Source organism: Adiantum capillus-veneris, chromosome 19 (genome assembly GCF_014529385.1).
Source record: "Adiantum capillus-veneris isolate H3 chromosome 19, ASM1452938v2, whole genome shotgun sequence".
Lineage (NCBI taxonomy): Eukaryota > Viridiplantae > Streptophyta > Polypodiopsida > Polypodiales > Pteridaceae > Adiantum > Adiantum capillus-veneris.
In genome coordinates this window covers 37,065,006-37,079,669 of record NC_140949.1, presented here as the reverse complement: position 1 = coordinate 37,079,669, position 14,664 = coordinate 37,065,006, and the positions used below count along the sequence as shown (strand labels likewise).

Sequence of the window (14,664 nt, the reverse complement as noted above, 5' to 3'; positions counted from 1 at the left end):
CGCCCATTTCTTTGCTTAGTTTTTTGCTTTGCTCACATCGACCAACCTAGGACCCCATAGTATATATCTTTGTTTTGTACTGTTGTTAGGTTATTTTGTTACTCTGACTTTGTATCAAATCCACCACTTTGTAACTTTCCGGTCTCATAGGTCATTATGGCCTTTTGAAGACGTTAATATAACATTTCATCTCTCTCTCTCTCTCTCTCTCTCTCTCTCTCTCTCTCTCTCTCTCTCTCTCTCTCTCTCTCTCTCTCTCTCTCTCGCGCGCGCGCGCTGGCTGCCCCTGCTCCCGCTGCACCTTGCCTCCGCCCGCTGCCTCTGCTCGCGCACCTCCCTCACGCCTGTTGGCTGCCCCTGCTTCCGCTGCAGGCTCGCGCGCTCTACACCCTTCGCCCCCCGCCCACTGCCTCTGCACCCACGCTCTTGCGCGCTGCTCCCATCGGAAGCCCCCGCGCTGCTGTGCCCGCCTGCAGCCCAGCCGGACGGCCCCCCCTTTTTTTCCCCCCTTTTTTTTCTTCTACGCATAGCATGTCTCCGCCTCTACTACGCGTAGCATGCCCCCGCTTTTTTTTGGAACCCCTCCCCGCCCCCTCCCCAACTTTCTCTACCATACCTTAACCCCCCCCCCCCCCCCCCCCCCCCCCCCCCCCCCCGGCCCCCTACCGCCTCATGCTCCACCACCCGCCGCGCTCGTCGTTAATGTGGGTGTACACGCACACCTGGTGACCCCCTTGCGGACGACCCTCCCACTCGCTCAGCTGCCGCACCCGCTGCTAGGGTGGGTGCACACGTCATCTAACTCCCTTGCGGACGGCGATCAAGCATGAGGAAAATGAACGATGAAGCCGACCCCCTGGAGGATGCCATTCAAAAATGCAAAGAGGAAATGACAGAGACCGTTACCAAGTTGAACCGCAATCTTTGGGGCACAATAAACATACTCGAAGGACGCGTGCTGATCCAAGAGAACAAGATAAGAACGCTGGAAGACCGAGTGACGGCCCAAGAGGAAGAGATCGCGTCACTCAAGAAAGATCTCGCCAAAGCACGATCAAGAAACACACTGGAAGACGGCGAACTGCAACCCTTTGTAATCGACGAAATCAACACGATCAAGGAACAAGTACGGGCCATCAAAGAGGGAGAAGAGCAGCACAAAGAAATGACGACTTCTTGGGTGGATGTTCTTACCAAAACTCAACAGAAGGCGGACGAAGCCGAGAAATGGATCAAGGTGGCAAAGAAAGGAAAAGGCAAGGAGATAACGCCCACGTCCACACCCAACATCATCATCAATCAGACACTAGAGGAGGAGCAGAGGAGAAGGGTGCGCGCTTTACATGTGAGAATTTGCGGTCTTAACGACAAAGGCAATGTGGACGAAGAAGTAAAAGAACTCGCAACCTTGATAGGGATTCCTGAGCCGATGCACACAAGGGCATGGAGAGTGGGCAACAGCAACATAAAGAAAAATGGAAGCAGTGGAGAAACCTCAAAAGAAAGAGCACTCATCCTCCGTTTTCCCACCATGGAAGCAAAGAAGTCATTCCTGAAGAAAAGACCAACTCTCAAAGAGACTGGCATCTTTCTCGGGGATGATCTCACCCTCTCGCAGATTGCTCATATGCAGGAAGTAATGCCGGAGATTAGAGCGGCAAGGGGAAAAGGCAAGATCGCTTTTTACCGAGACGGGAAAGTGGTGATACTAGAGCGACGCTCCACATGACGGTGCGAGACTTATGGGACCACACTCAAAGTAGCTGCCTGGAACTGCAATGGATCTATGCGTCTTGATGTGGGGGCTTTTGAGGATAGCTTTATTGGAAGAGACATCATCTTTTACTTTGAGACACACCAGGCCCTGGGCAATCCATGCCTCACATCAGCGGATACAGGTGGGAGACAGCCTATAGACAGGAGACACGCTCAGAGCACAGAGGGCGGGACTCGGGAGGAGTGGCAGTGTTATTTAGAGAGGATCTGCAGCCACTGATACATATAGCCCGCATGGACGAGCAGGCTAGGTACATGTGGGTGAGACTGAAAGCAGAGGCAGGCAGATACCTCTATGTAGCTATTTGCTACTTTCCCCCGAGTACATCAGTTTATGCATCACCCAGAGGACAGTCCCCTTTCTCTATTTTGGATGATGACATATGGGAGTTCTCTAGGGACGGTGACATTATCATCCTAGGGGACTTCAATGCTAGGACTGCCCATCACCAGGCAGTGTTTTATGATACTTCAGAGGAGATGCTAAGAGAACTAGATGTTGAAGAGACGGGTCTTTCCAGAATATCACACGATATGGAATATACTGAGTATGGGCGACACCTGATAGACATGGGCACTGCACATGGATTGGCCATCTTGAACGGCCTATAGAGATTTCCTGCAGCGGGAGGATTTACATGCTTCCCACACAGACATGGAGCCAGCACAGTGGACTATGTCATGGCACAGCCGAATCTCATCTCCAATATCCAAGATCTCACAGTTGGGCCCAGACCGGTCGGGGTGGCAGTGGATCATGCTCTGGTGTCAATGACCATCTCCTTCCAGTTCAGTGTAGCACACAGGCCACGAGTAGCAGCCCCTACTCGCTACACATTCACACGGGAGACGAATTCTATATACGTGGACGGAATCTACAAACGCCTATGCACTGAGGACCCGGGGCGACCTCAGGAGGAGCTAACTACTATACTGACACAGACACTACATGAGGCAGCAGCAGAAGCCTACCCACACACCCAACCTGAGCAAAGCCGCCGATCGGGGAGCATGCCTCAGGACAGCTGGTATGACGAGGAGTGCCGCCAGACTAGAGCCAGACTTCAGAGGGAGGTGCTGTTGGGGGACGTCACTCACAGACAGTCACAAATTGACTTCCGACGCTTGGTGCGGCGAAAGAAGAGGGCTTTTTTGGCTCGACTCGAGCAGGATCTATATCAGCTATTCTTGAGTCAGGACTCGCGTGAGGCGTGGCGGCTCTTTCATGAGCCAGTCCCCCCCCCCCCAGCTATTTCCTCCACAGAGACATGGGGTCAGTACGCATCATCTTTGTACACAGTACCTGGACAGCCGCCCCTCCCCAACCCCCCCGATCCATGCCCACATGCATGTGGCTTTTTCACCGCTGAGATGGTGAAGAAAGCTATTGAGATAGGATGAAGACTGGGAGAGCATATGATCATGATGGCCTAGTCGCTGAGCATTTCATGCATGCCAAAGACCTACTAGCAGAGCTCCTAGCAGTTATGTTTAACCGGGCCATGTGTGAGGGCCTACCGGACACTTGGAGCCTATCTACGATCGTACCTATCTTCAGATCAGGAGACCCCATGGAGCCTGGGAATTATCGCACTATTATGATTGGGCACACACTGGCACGGTTGTATGCATCCATTCTTGAGCAACAATTGAGTAGATTGGCAGAGAGGGAAGGAATACGTGCAACTGGGCAAGCAGGATTCAGGAGAGGCTTCTCCACTCTTGACCATATCCTAACACTCAGGGCCATCATCGAGGAAGGCAGATCTCATAGGAGATGGATCTATTGTAGCTTTGTGGACTTCCGCAAAGCTTTCGACACGGTACCTAGAGCTAGACTGATGCGCAGATTACAGGAAATGGGAGTACCCACAGAACTCATTTGGGGAATCATGGCATTGTACAAATCAGTAGTAGGGCATGTACGCACCCCGGAGGGACTTTCTACACCGGTTCACTCCACTATTGGGGTGAAGCAGGGCTGCCCGCTCTCTCCTACCCTTTTCGGTATGTATGTGGATGAGGTCTCTGACTACATTGACAGCGATGGGGATAAAGGTGCTCAGTTGGCAGGGACATGGATTCCACTTTTGTTATATGCTGATGACATAGTGTTGATCTCCGAATCCCCAGAGGGAATGCAACGTCAATTGGATGCTTTGCACACGTTTACACACGAAAGTGGTTTGTCTGTCAACCTGGGTAAAACCAAGGTTATGGTGTTTAACACCACCCCAGAGTGGATCAGGAGGTAAGCACCTACATTCACATACGGCCAGGAGACTGTGGAGTACATAGACGCTTACACTTACCTTGGAGTGGTTTTTAGTGGACCTACATTCTCACTCAGAAGAGCAACAGAGACCAGACTTACTAGAGCCCACACAGCATTGGGTAGATTGGAGATGATGTGTTCGCAGGTTCAGTTTCAGGAGCCCCGGACGAAGCTCTGGCTCTTTGACACCTTGGTGGCTTCAGCACTGCTCCATGGAACCGAGATATGGGGACCTTCACTGGATCACCACGGGAGGCCGGGTCGCTCAGACAGATGGGGGAACATGGAGAAACCTCGTCTCTATGATCTCGCGGCTCATTAGAGCCAAGGCATCAGTACCATGTGCCATTATCCGAGCAGAGCTAGCGGCCCCCCCCACTTGTGGTGGAGGCGCTCACCAGATCAGTCTCCTTCATAAACCGCACATGGGAACTTCCTAGAGACAGATATGCTCACATAGCACTTGAATCCTCTCGACAGTTAGCCATACAAGGAGATACAACATGCTAGTATGGGGAGATGACATCATGGTTTCGGGCACACGGGTTCAGCATAGACAGGCTGCCACCATTCCATTACTCACTGGATGCACCATCTCTCACTCTTACACAGTCAGAGATCACCAAGCTCATCCGCCAAGACCTAACCCAGCTAGACACCAGGAGGACATGGATACAACCAGCACAGGAATTGGGCACGAAGATGGCTTTCTACAGAGACCACCTTCTCCAGCTTACGGAAGATGGTTTTGTGGCGAGACCCAGATACATGGATACTCACTTGTCTCATGGGATACGTTGTGCTATTGGCCAGGTACCATAGTAACAGGGAATGGCCGTTTTCAGGTCTCCGTTCCCCGTTCCCATTCTAAGTTCCCGTTCCGAATCCCTGTTCCGTGTTTCAAACGTGAGTACTTGTAACAGGGAATGGCATTTTGTGGCAGTTTCCGTTGCGCGTTCCCCGTTCCGGTTTCCCGTTCCTGGTAACTATGCCAGGTACGCACATCTTCTCACCAGTTGCGGATTGAGACTGGGAGGTACAGCGGAGTACCAGCAGAGGACAGGACATGCCCCTTGTGTAACACGGAACCTGAGACAGAGCTACACTATACATGCCGCTGCCCCGTCTACTACGAGATACGAGGTCGCTTCCACTGCCTGTTCAGAGAGGGTTTTGGACCACTCTCAAGAGTCATGGGATACGAAGATCAGAGATGTCTAGGTTTGTTCTTACTCGAGCTGCGCAGACACAGAGATAGCCTGATGAATGGCGAGGCTAGCCAGTCTCAAAGACGGATCACAGACTTCTTCAAAGCAGACACGGGACGGCCGCAAGAGCCACTCCCCCTCGTCTCACACCAGAGGCACACTGATTGACCGAGCGACTGAACTAGGGAAATCCAGGCGCCCACGACTGCGAAGAACTACACAGCATCGACAGGTTCTACGATAGAAAATTCGGAGCACGCTGGCCAGGCATGCACGACGCCCGGTCAGACTACTAACCATGGAGGAAATTGATGAGATTCGCCAACGACCGATGCTAGATCTCTTGTGATTCAGCCATCCCAACAAGCCACCCAAATTTTCCCGCTTAGTTTTATGCTTGGCTCACATCGACCAGCTTAGGCCCCCATAGTAGATATCTTTGTTTGGTAATGTTGTTACATTATTTTGTTACTCTGACTTTGTATCAGATCCACCACTTTTGTAACTTTCGGGTCTCATAGGTCATTATGGCCTTTTGAAGACGTTAATATAACATTTCATTTCATTTCATTTCTCTCTCTCTCTCTCTCTCTCTCTCTCTCTCTCTCTCTCTCTCTCTCTCTCTCTCTCTCTCTCTCATTCGACCACTACTGGCACTCTCATCGACCGAGCATTGGAGCTACAGAGATACAGACGACCACGACTGAGGAGAGGAGCTACACAGCATCGACGGAGACTACAACAGAAGATTCGAGCCATACTCTCTCGACATCCAGAGTGCAGATGAGGATGGATCCTCACCATTTCTTCCATCTTTGTTTCACACACTGTTACATCCAGTTTACCGGGTACCTATTGTATCAGCTGCTACACCCATGTAGTTTTAGATTGTAGTAGTAGTAGTAGTATTTTGTTCCACTTCTAGTTCTTTTCTAGTTCTTTTGTACCCAGACATGGTATTAGATTCACTATTTTGTAACTGATTTGTCTCATAGGTCATTTTGGCCTTTTGAAGACGTTAATATAACATTTCATTTCATTTCATTTCTCTCTCTCTCGTGCATTCTCCCCTTGGTATCTACGGCGTACGCTGCCACATCGTCGACTTTGACAGAGCAGGTATCTTGGATGCACTAGAATCATCATATGTGCAATCATTAACTCAAACTTTGTGCTTTCGCAGCAGATGCCATACAATACTCACATGCAATCAATGCAATCGCCAAAAAAAGAAAACATCCACATTAACTATGTAGTACGGGTCATTGATATAATCCGATCCGATGAGACATAAGAACTGATTGACGACATCCAACCGTAAACACGGGACTTGAGATGACATCTTGCCATTAAGCTGACTCAAATATATGATCGTCAGATCGGGTCTTGGGGTGCCATTCAATCGTCAAGACAGAGTCTTAAGATACCATCCAGCCGCCAAAACGGATCTAGACTACTTAGCCACCACTGTGTTTGAAGTAGGTCAAGAAAAAACCGCTTTTGCATGTGAGAAGACCGTCTAAGAACTTCTAATCGTGTTCATGGATCAATAGGATTCAACAAATCTTAAACCATAATCCTTCAATTTTGAAAATATAATTTTGATTAAAAGAAAATATATGCATATGACAAAAGGGTATCACATGAGACCTAGGGTGAAGGAACCCACAAAGAGCCAGGCTTTCAAACTGATCGATTTTCCATGGTGTTGTATGGTAATGATCCCCTGTCAAACCACAATGTTAGCAAAGCGTCACAATTTTCAAGCTTCATAATGAGGAAATCAACAGGTCCAATGTATCTTGGATGGTACCTACAAAGAACCGATGAATGAAATGACTTTATTGTATTGCTTGTTGCTAGCTCTGCTGAGATCTACAGTTGTTGAAGTCGATTCCCAGTCCGCATCTTTTCTTTCCTCTCTTCTTCTAGCTCTTTTTGCACCTATTCTGGTTACTCCTAAAATGCTTGTAGCCAAAGACGCCGGTCAAGCCTCCTATCTTTTCTGCTCCTCCAGTCTCTCTACTCGATTTAGCTTTTTAATTGCTGAGCGTTGCATATTGCGGTAGTATACAATAATAGTTCTCTCAGTTAACAATGCCAGGTGATTACAGCTACCTTTTAACAATCTTCAACCAGCATCTAAGCTAGACAATAGATTATTTTGGTATGTAGGCCTATAGACTCATAACACAAGGTAGGAGACGTTGAAAAGCTAAGAGGTAGGTATGGGCACTTAGTCTTGTTTAACAAAAAGCGTTCTCTCTTGTCTAGCTTCAGTTGGAAGCTAACTGAAATTAATATTTCAGGTTTTCACAAATGAAATCACAAAAGACTAGCCCTTCGAAGCCCAAACTTTCAATCCAACCACATTGCACTGATGTCGGCAACACAATGGGATATCCCCCTGCAATCAATAAGTGCTTTTATCAGAATTTTGATAATAACCATGTCTTCTTAGTCCATTGAATACACATCGAATTGTGACTAAAATTCACGAAATTATGTCAAGGGCAAGGCAGGTATTTCCTGTTACTAAATCGGCTCTGCAATTGCGTTGGTTCTTTCCATAAGACGCAAGAACATGCGAAGTGTGTATAACGGTAAGGCTTTGGCTTCTCAACCTACAGGTTGTGGGTTCAAATCCCCTGTTGGGTCACCTCTAGAGGGACACCTTGTGCTCACTTGGTGTTCACGTTGCTAGGGCTATTGCCCTTGGACACTCGAGTGCATCCTCCTCTTGGGGTGGGTCACCCGAGGAGGAGGTTCCTAGCTGGTTGCTACGAGTTCTCTCCGTCGTTCCCAGCATGTGCTGCATCAATTAGGTGGCCATGCTCTTGCCCGATGGTATGTGGCCCTTGCCCAACCATGTTTCATGGCTAATATTTGGAAGGGATAAGCACCTCCCCCTGTAGTCCCTCTGGTGCATCGAAAATAAAAACACATGCGAAGTGTGTACATATTTCAAATTTAAAGTACTGATTGACTGGCATAATGAAGCACTAAAGGTCGCTGCTTTTTAGTTTCAAGATTTCTGATATACATTGCTATCCTCTTACACACTAAGAACATTGGCAAACAAAAGGTAACAACGTACCTGCATCTTTGTACACGAAGTGAATACAGGCATGTCATGCATCCTTTGCTGGTCCCGAGCCTTTTTCTGCCTCGAAAACTCTGTTGTAACTGCTTCATTTTTCTAATCATACACTGCCAAGTTACATTGATATTGGTTATTGTTTCTAATTTGATCTTTTTCCAGATGCTACATATTTCTGCTTAGTTACACATTCACATGCATTTTGGGATTACCGTCACCAGGTTTTGTAGTTTCTCGTTCTCTCGCTTGAACTTATCAATCTGTGCCTCAAGTGCTTCAACCTTTCCTCCTAGTCCACTCAAGTCTGCTTGATTTTCTAGTGTTTTGTCCGGCTCCAGTGATTTCTTTTGCTCTCTTTTCTTGAGATTTCCATCTCCCTTGGTTGCACGTGAGAGCAGTGACAACACACAAGTTGATGACAAGTCGAGGGGCACGTCCGGGAGTGCAGCATTAACACTCTTATTAGGGGACTCTTTGGAGCTGGAATAAACAAATGTCACCCTCTTTACTTCCTCGCGTGCTTCCATCTCATCATTTGATAGCATAATTGGATCGTTTGATGATTGGTTTTTGTCGATACCATTCACCTTTATCACCAGCACAGTTTAACAACTCATCAGCTTTTGTATTGTTAAGGTTGCAATATTAATAGGAACACTTACGAAGCTTAAGTCACTGTCCAGCGGGTAACGGCATTCTGCACCTGCGCCAAATATGCAAAGAATCTTATACATTCGGCTTAATGCAGAACAAATGCAGTAACCAGCACATTCTAAACTCACACACTGCACTCGTTGCCCTTTTGCTTTCGAAGCAATTATGCCAAATCTTTCAATCTCAAGTAAGGAGAGCATGTGAAGCTGTGTTAATGATGCACCTGTAGCCTTGATTGGAGCACAGGGTTCTTGCCTCAATCGGTCTATGCTTCTATCAGGATTATCCACTGCCTCTCCAGCTTCAGCCTCATCGGTGCTGTCCGTTGATGGAGCAGTGTATAAAAGCTTGTGGTCTCTGGTTTCTCGAGCTAGAACAGCCACATCCTGAATCGTGACATTTTTGCTGATTAAAGACGCGGAGTCCGGCCAAAGAAGTTGCTCGCTTGAGCAGTTTTCCAAGCTAACAGACATTTTTGCACCATAGGAAGAGTTTTTTGTATGAGTTGTTGAGGCGTCCTTCAATTGTAAGCATCGCTCAGAGCATAAAAGAGGTGCTGAGCTGAGAGAGAGACCGTTGCAATTACCATCAACTATGCTTAAGACTTTGACAGAACTTGAAGACGAAGCAATTTGGCTAGTAAGGTCTGATTTTAATGACGGCTGTGCATGGGAGACTAACAGCTGCTGCTGATCAGCATGGTCAGAAGTAGGGAGTTTCAGCTTTGCATCAAATCCAGGCAGTTTGCAGCTGATCAAGTCCTTGGATGCCAAACAGTTTTCTACCACTTGCAACTTGCAAACAGAAGCATTGCCATTTTCAACTTCCTCACTGGATTTTTTAAGCTTCTTGTCAACCTTGCGCCGAGCATCCCACAAAGAATCCACATCACTAAGATTTGCAAACCCTAGGAGACTAGCTTCTGAGACCTTTTCTCTGTCATTGCAGTAAGGAGAATCGGGCGGGCTAATGAATGCACCCATGCCTTTATACGTATCCCAAGTTTTGTTTTCAAATCTTTCTGAAAAACTGAGTCTACTCTTAACTGAATCAAGAAAGCCTATGCTCCTTTCAGTACGATACGTGAAATCCAGAAATTCTTCATCCTGAAGAGTGTGATGGTTTTCAAAATTGGTACTGTTTTCATCAAGCCACAAGGGATTTTTGTAAACTGACAGTATTGATGGTGTTTTCATCACCCGTCCGCTCAATGACGTCTTGCTGTCCTGAAGACTAGGGGAGCATGGAATTTGAGGTTCAAGATTGTTGCTATCCTTTGTTGTCCCTCCTAAGAGTACATGATTGTTGTGGTAGCTTGTTGAAGTTTTGCTTACACACTGTTCTGATAAGGTCAACTCCTCACACCTTTCACATTCTTCCTGTTCTGGCTCATCCTTGTATTTGGAAACAACTTTTGTGCCAACATCTTTTCCTTTGCTTAAAGCTTCCTGAAGATTTACCCTATCAAAAATTTCTGAATTTCCTGGATATTTGGGCACTTCTTTTGACATAATAGGCTTCTGCCAACATTTTCCATCTTTCACAACCTTAGAATCATCGCGCAGTCCATTGAGTGTTTCAGCTGAGCTATCTACCAACTGAATTTGATGACACTGCTGTGAGCATTTCAATCCAGTTAGAGATAAAACTTCACCTGTCACAATTGCTGAGGCAGTCATACAAGATGTCTTGGGCAAATATAAGGAGACACAAGTGCCTCCATGCTCTTTATCCATACCTACTACGCCTTGAACCTCCTTCGATAGCTCCTGTTCCATTTGACCATTAGTCTCCTGTCCCTTAGAACCTTGAAGAATCTTGCCAGAGTTCCTTTCATCTGGCTCCCTTGAGCCCCTCGTTACACTATTTAAAAGCTCAGATACATCCAGAGAGTAAGCACTGTTACGGATCCAGTAATGCGAAAAGCTTTTGCTTTTCAGCTCACTGAGGTCATTGCATGTACTCTCGTTTGACCTTGCTTCAAGTTCATCTGTTCCTTTGTCGTTGAAGGATAAAGAACGGGAAATTTTTGTGAAATTCCTGTACTCTAACTGTGAAGCTGAGCCTTCTGACAGGCCCTGCAGAGGTGATGCCTTTTCATACACTTCAGCAACAACTGGCGAGTGTTTATATTCAATCCTGCAGATTTCAGATGACACGATGGTATCTAAGGACAAAGATTGTTTGGCAATCTCTGTGTTTGAGTTATCCACTCTGCTTCTTTCCAAGCAAAATGGTGTAGGCATCTTTGCAATTGGCAACTGTTTCTGTGTCTCCAAAGTAGCACTCAATGCCTCTGAGGAAACTATTTCTGAACCTTTGCAACAAAGAACATGTTTCTCTTCACTATAAGGTTGCCCCATGGTTCTAGCTTCTTCTTGAGACCCATTGGCGTGTTTAAAGTCAGGAATGGTCTTACAGCATAACAATGGATCAGAGTCATGGAGCTTACCTTCTTCGGTGAGGCAGGCCTGGCCTACTGGCTTACGGAGTAAGTTCATATCATCAAGTTCTGGCAAACTAGAGTGTGAATGTGCAAGGAAACCTTGACAGTAGGAGGATGTTTGGCTATTGATAGTTGGACTACCTTCTGAACCACGAAAAGACTGCTTGCAGTTACTAAACATTGCACTTCTCTCCATACTCACTTTGTTGCATTTAGTAAGTTGATCGTGCAAACAACCATTTCTGTTACCAGAAAGACTTGAGAGGCTTTGCTCATAAGGACAAGGCTTTTTATCCTTGGTTTGTGAGTGTTTATCAATACCAAGCAAAGATACTGTTTCTTTAGTTATGGAACCTCCATTCGCATCAGAAAACTCAGGAGAAGTGTTCAGAGCATCAACATGATCCACTGTGAGACACCGACTACGCAAAAAACCCTCAACATTCTCCTCTGAGATCCAGCTAGCTTCGCCATCACAATCAACTTCATAATCTAATTTCTTTTGTACCTGGCCATCTTCCTCTATTGAAAGGACGTCATGTATAGGGTTGGTATACATGTTATAGCCAGCACAGGAAGAAATTTGAGTGGATACTGATTCTGTTAAGCAGGCTTCTCTGGCTGCAATTGGACAGGGTTCCAACAATGAAAATCTGGTAGCAGAGATAAGACCTCGAGCCATTGCAGATCTATTCACTGAATCCGTAGACTTTTCCAAGGATCTCCTGCTTTTTCTAGCTGGAAGACTTTTCTTGTGACAGCTTAAGCCCTTTCTGGGGATTATATCCTCAGCTCTATGTTGGCACAAAGGTGATGATCTTCGCGGAGCTGACCTTTTACAGTTGTCATCTTTTGGTACCAATTTTCTTTCATAGTTGGGAGATGACAGACAACTGCTGACCACAGCTTTATGAGCAGGCTCTTCTTCTTTAGATAAAGGCAAGTAATATTCGGGCCTGATAATTCTACTTGAAGAGGACACGAGATGACTTACATAAGGTTGGTTCTTCACTTCCGCATGCAGCCAGCAGGTTGAATCAGAAGAGTTTTCTGGTCCCTCTGGTAGCCAAGAGGGAGACTCAAACGTTGAATGAGTGGGACTAGCAGCAGCGCTTCGAAGAGAAATTGCATTTTGACCATGGGTAGAAGACAGTGAGTCTTGACTCCAGAGTAACACCTGTACATCCCAGTTCTGGTTGTCCTTATTAAAATCAGTTTCGTTAGAGTGTGAAGACTTTGCTGCCAGTTCTGCACGGTGTTGCAATGCCTCAAGCCTATGAAGTAGATCACCTCGTATATTCGAAGAATTATTGTGTGAACAGGTTGCCGAATCTTTATGTGCAGTATTACTGCACATACACTTAGCATTGTCCAAACAAGAATTTCCCTGATAGTAATCTGCTGCTGTCCGATCAAACGTGCAACCAGATTGGAGGGAGACTGGGGTCGAATTGCACGTTGAAGAAAAGTTTGTCAGCAAATCCTCCTCGCTGAGTGTTACTTCTGAAAGTCTGAAAGCAGATAATGGCTCATCCGCGTAGGTGATAGCTGGTATACATGGATAAACGTATGGGCATATATTAAGACAGTAGCAAAATTATTTGAACCTAGCCTGTGATAAGGAGAGGTGAGTTCCGAAGCCTCTTGAACTTACTTTCTTGGAAAAAAAAAAAGGAACGAGATTATGCTATGATTATGTTATGCGGAGCTTACCTGTCTGAGTTTGCAGAGAATTCGAGCTTTGACTGGGACTTTCTGAGAAGCAAAACGATTCTTCATAGCCCAAATGACTAGCAGAGAGCGACTGACCACAGCTGGCGGCAATGTGAGCTGAATCACGCAACTTGGACCTGGAAGTGTAGCGGGAAAAACCAGTCTTCTGAAAATTTTGAATTCTTTCAGTCATCCAAGCAGCGTCATCTAGTATCGTTTGATTTCTTGCACTCGAGGCATCGATATGCTTTCGAACAGCAGAAGAAGCAGGCGGACTTGCAGATCTGCGTAGCATGCGGCATCCCGACTTTTTTGTTGAAACCTGTGAAATTCTGTGTATTCCTTCAGGAGAGTCGTAAGACCTGGAAAGGCTCTGTCTTGTAGTGTAAGGTGTTCTTTGGGCTGGCTTGGAGCCGCCGCAGGTACTGGCAACGTCGGTGGCGCCCTGCCTGCGGGGTGAATTGCCTGTGTTCCTTGACATAGCTTGACAGTCACTTCTCCTTAGAGCCATGGAATTCATGGCAGCGAAGAGCGCTCTTGAGTTTAAAAGGCCAGATGCACCTACAGGATCATGTAAGATGCCGAGCTAAGCAGGGAGATAGCGTTAAGAATGCATTTAGTCTTATATGGCGAGAGCAGCTAATTCAGTGTTCAGGCTTCTCAGGATTAGGAGCAGCTTATTTGAGGGGAATATGGAAGCTTGATGCTATGTCAGCGGACAATGCTGAGATCAGAAAAAGAGAAAAAGATTGTGCTGCGTAGCATAGACCAAGATGGCGATTGCGGAATCTTGCAAGAAAGGCGGGGAAAGCCTGGCCGGAAGAAGAGGGGAGAGAGAGCTGGCGCAGCTCAGGACACGGCAGTAGAGAGAGAGAGAGAGTGCCGTTTAAGAGGCCGTTGTCTCGGCCAAAAGCTTTGGGAACCCATACCCGAGGCCGGACAGCACTGTTCGGGGGCCACCTTCTTCGCAGGTAACAGCAGAAAGAACCCAAGCGGACCGCACTGTGTCACATGCAACGTCAAAGTTCGCAGTCCAAATTTCCAAAAGTTCAAACTTTTCTGCATGCACCTCACATGCAAATAGTTTCTCGAGTTCCAACTGAAAATGAAGTACCTAAAGGGGGCGATCCCACCAGTGATCAACCTCATATTTTAACCTCTTCTGGCTCTTTGAGGCGCTCAACCATCCTGGCATAATACAAGTCTAAGGACAGCCTTCACATAGGCCGGATAAGAGAGCCCCTAGGCGTGTTATTGTATGGAGGCTACATTCTCATACAGCAAACTATGTGGAGCTGGCGCCTCTTGTTTAGAGGGTGGTTGAAGGACCTTCCAAATGTAGGATGCGCCGTCAATTTTTGGTTCCAATAATGAGAGACAAAAGGAGATTATTGTTTCAAAAATGCGGGAGAGAAAGCTCACGAAGGGTCGATCGAGTGCTGTCAGCTGAAACCTTCTTGCATGCCTTTGCTTTACGTCTGCCTGTCAAACA

The 14,664-nt window shown here is 46.8% G+C and overlaps 1 protein-coding gene across 5 annotated transcripts in view; it reads right to left on the bottom strand.

Annotated features, from left to right (window-relative positions):
* Positions 1-14,059, bottom strand: part of LOC147433840 (uncharacterized) — an 81,839-nt gene extending 67,780 nt beyond the window's left edge. Inside the window, exons 1-7 of one of the 5 annotated variants that reach the window (XR_015185314.1) lie at positions 13,173-14,053; positions 9,237-13,007; positions 9,022-9,062; positions 8,572-8,946; positions 8,357-8,469; positions 7,073-7,666; positions 6,929-6,985 (exon numbers count right to left, since the gene is read on the bottom strand). Coding sequence is in view for 4 of the 5 variants with exons in the window: in XM_086490470.1 (XP_086346596.1) it covers positions 8,357-8,469; positions 8,572-8,946; positions 9,022-9,062; positions 9,237-13,007; positions 13,173-13,692 (4,820 nt within the window). In the remaining variant the exon portion in view is untranslated. Of the gene's footprint in view, positions 1-6,928; positions 6,986-7,072; positions 7,667-8,356; positions 8,470-8,571; positions 8,947-9,021; positions 9,063-9,141; positions 13,008-13,172 lie in introns of those variants that run through there. The other 4 variants (XM_086490470.1, XM_086490473.1, XM_086490472.1 and 1 more) reach the window with 4 other exon arrangements.
* Between the last annotated feature and the right edge of the window lie 605 nt (positions 14,060-14,664).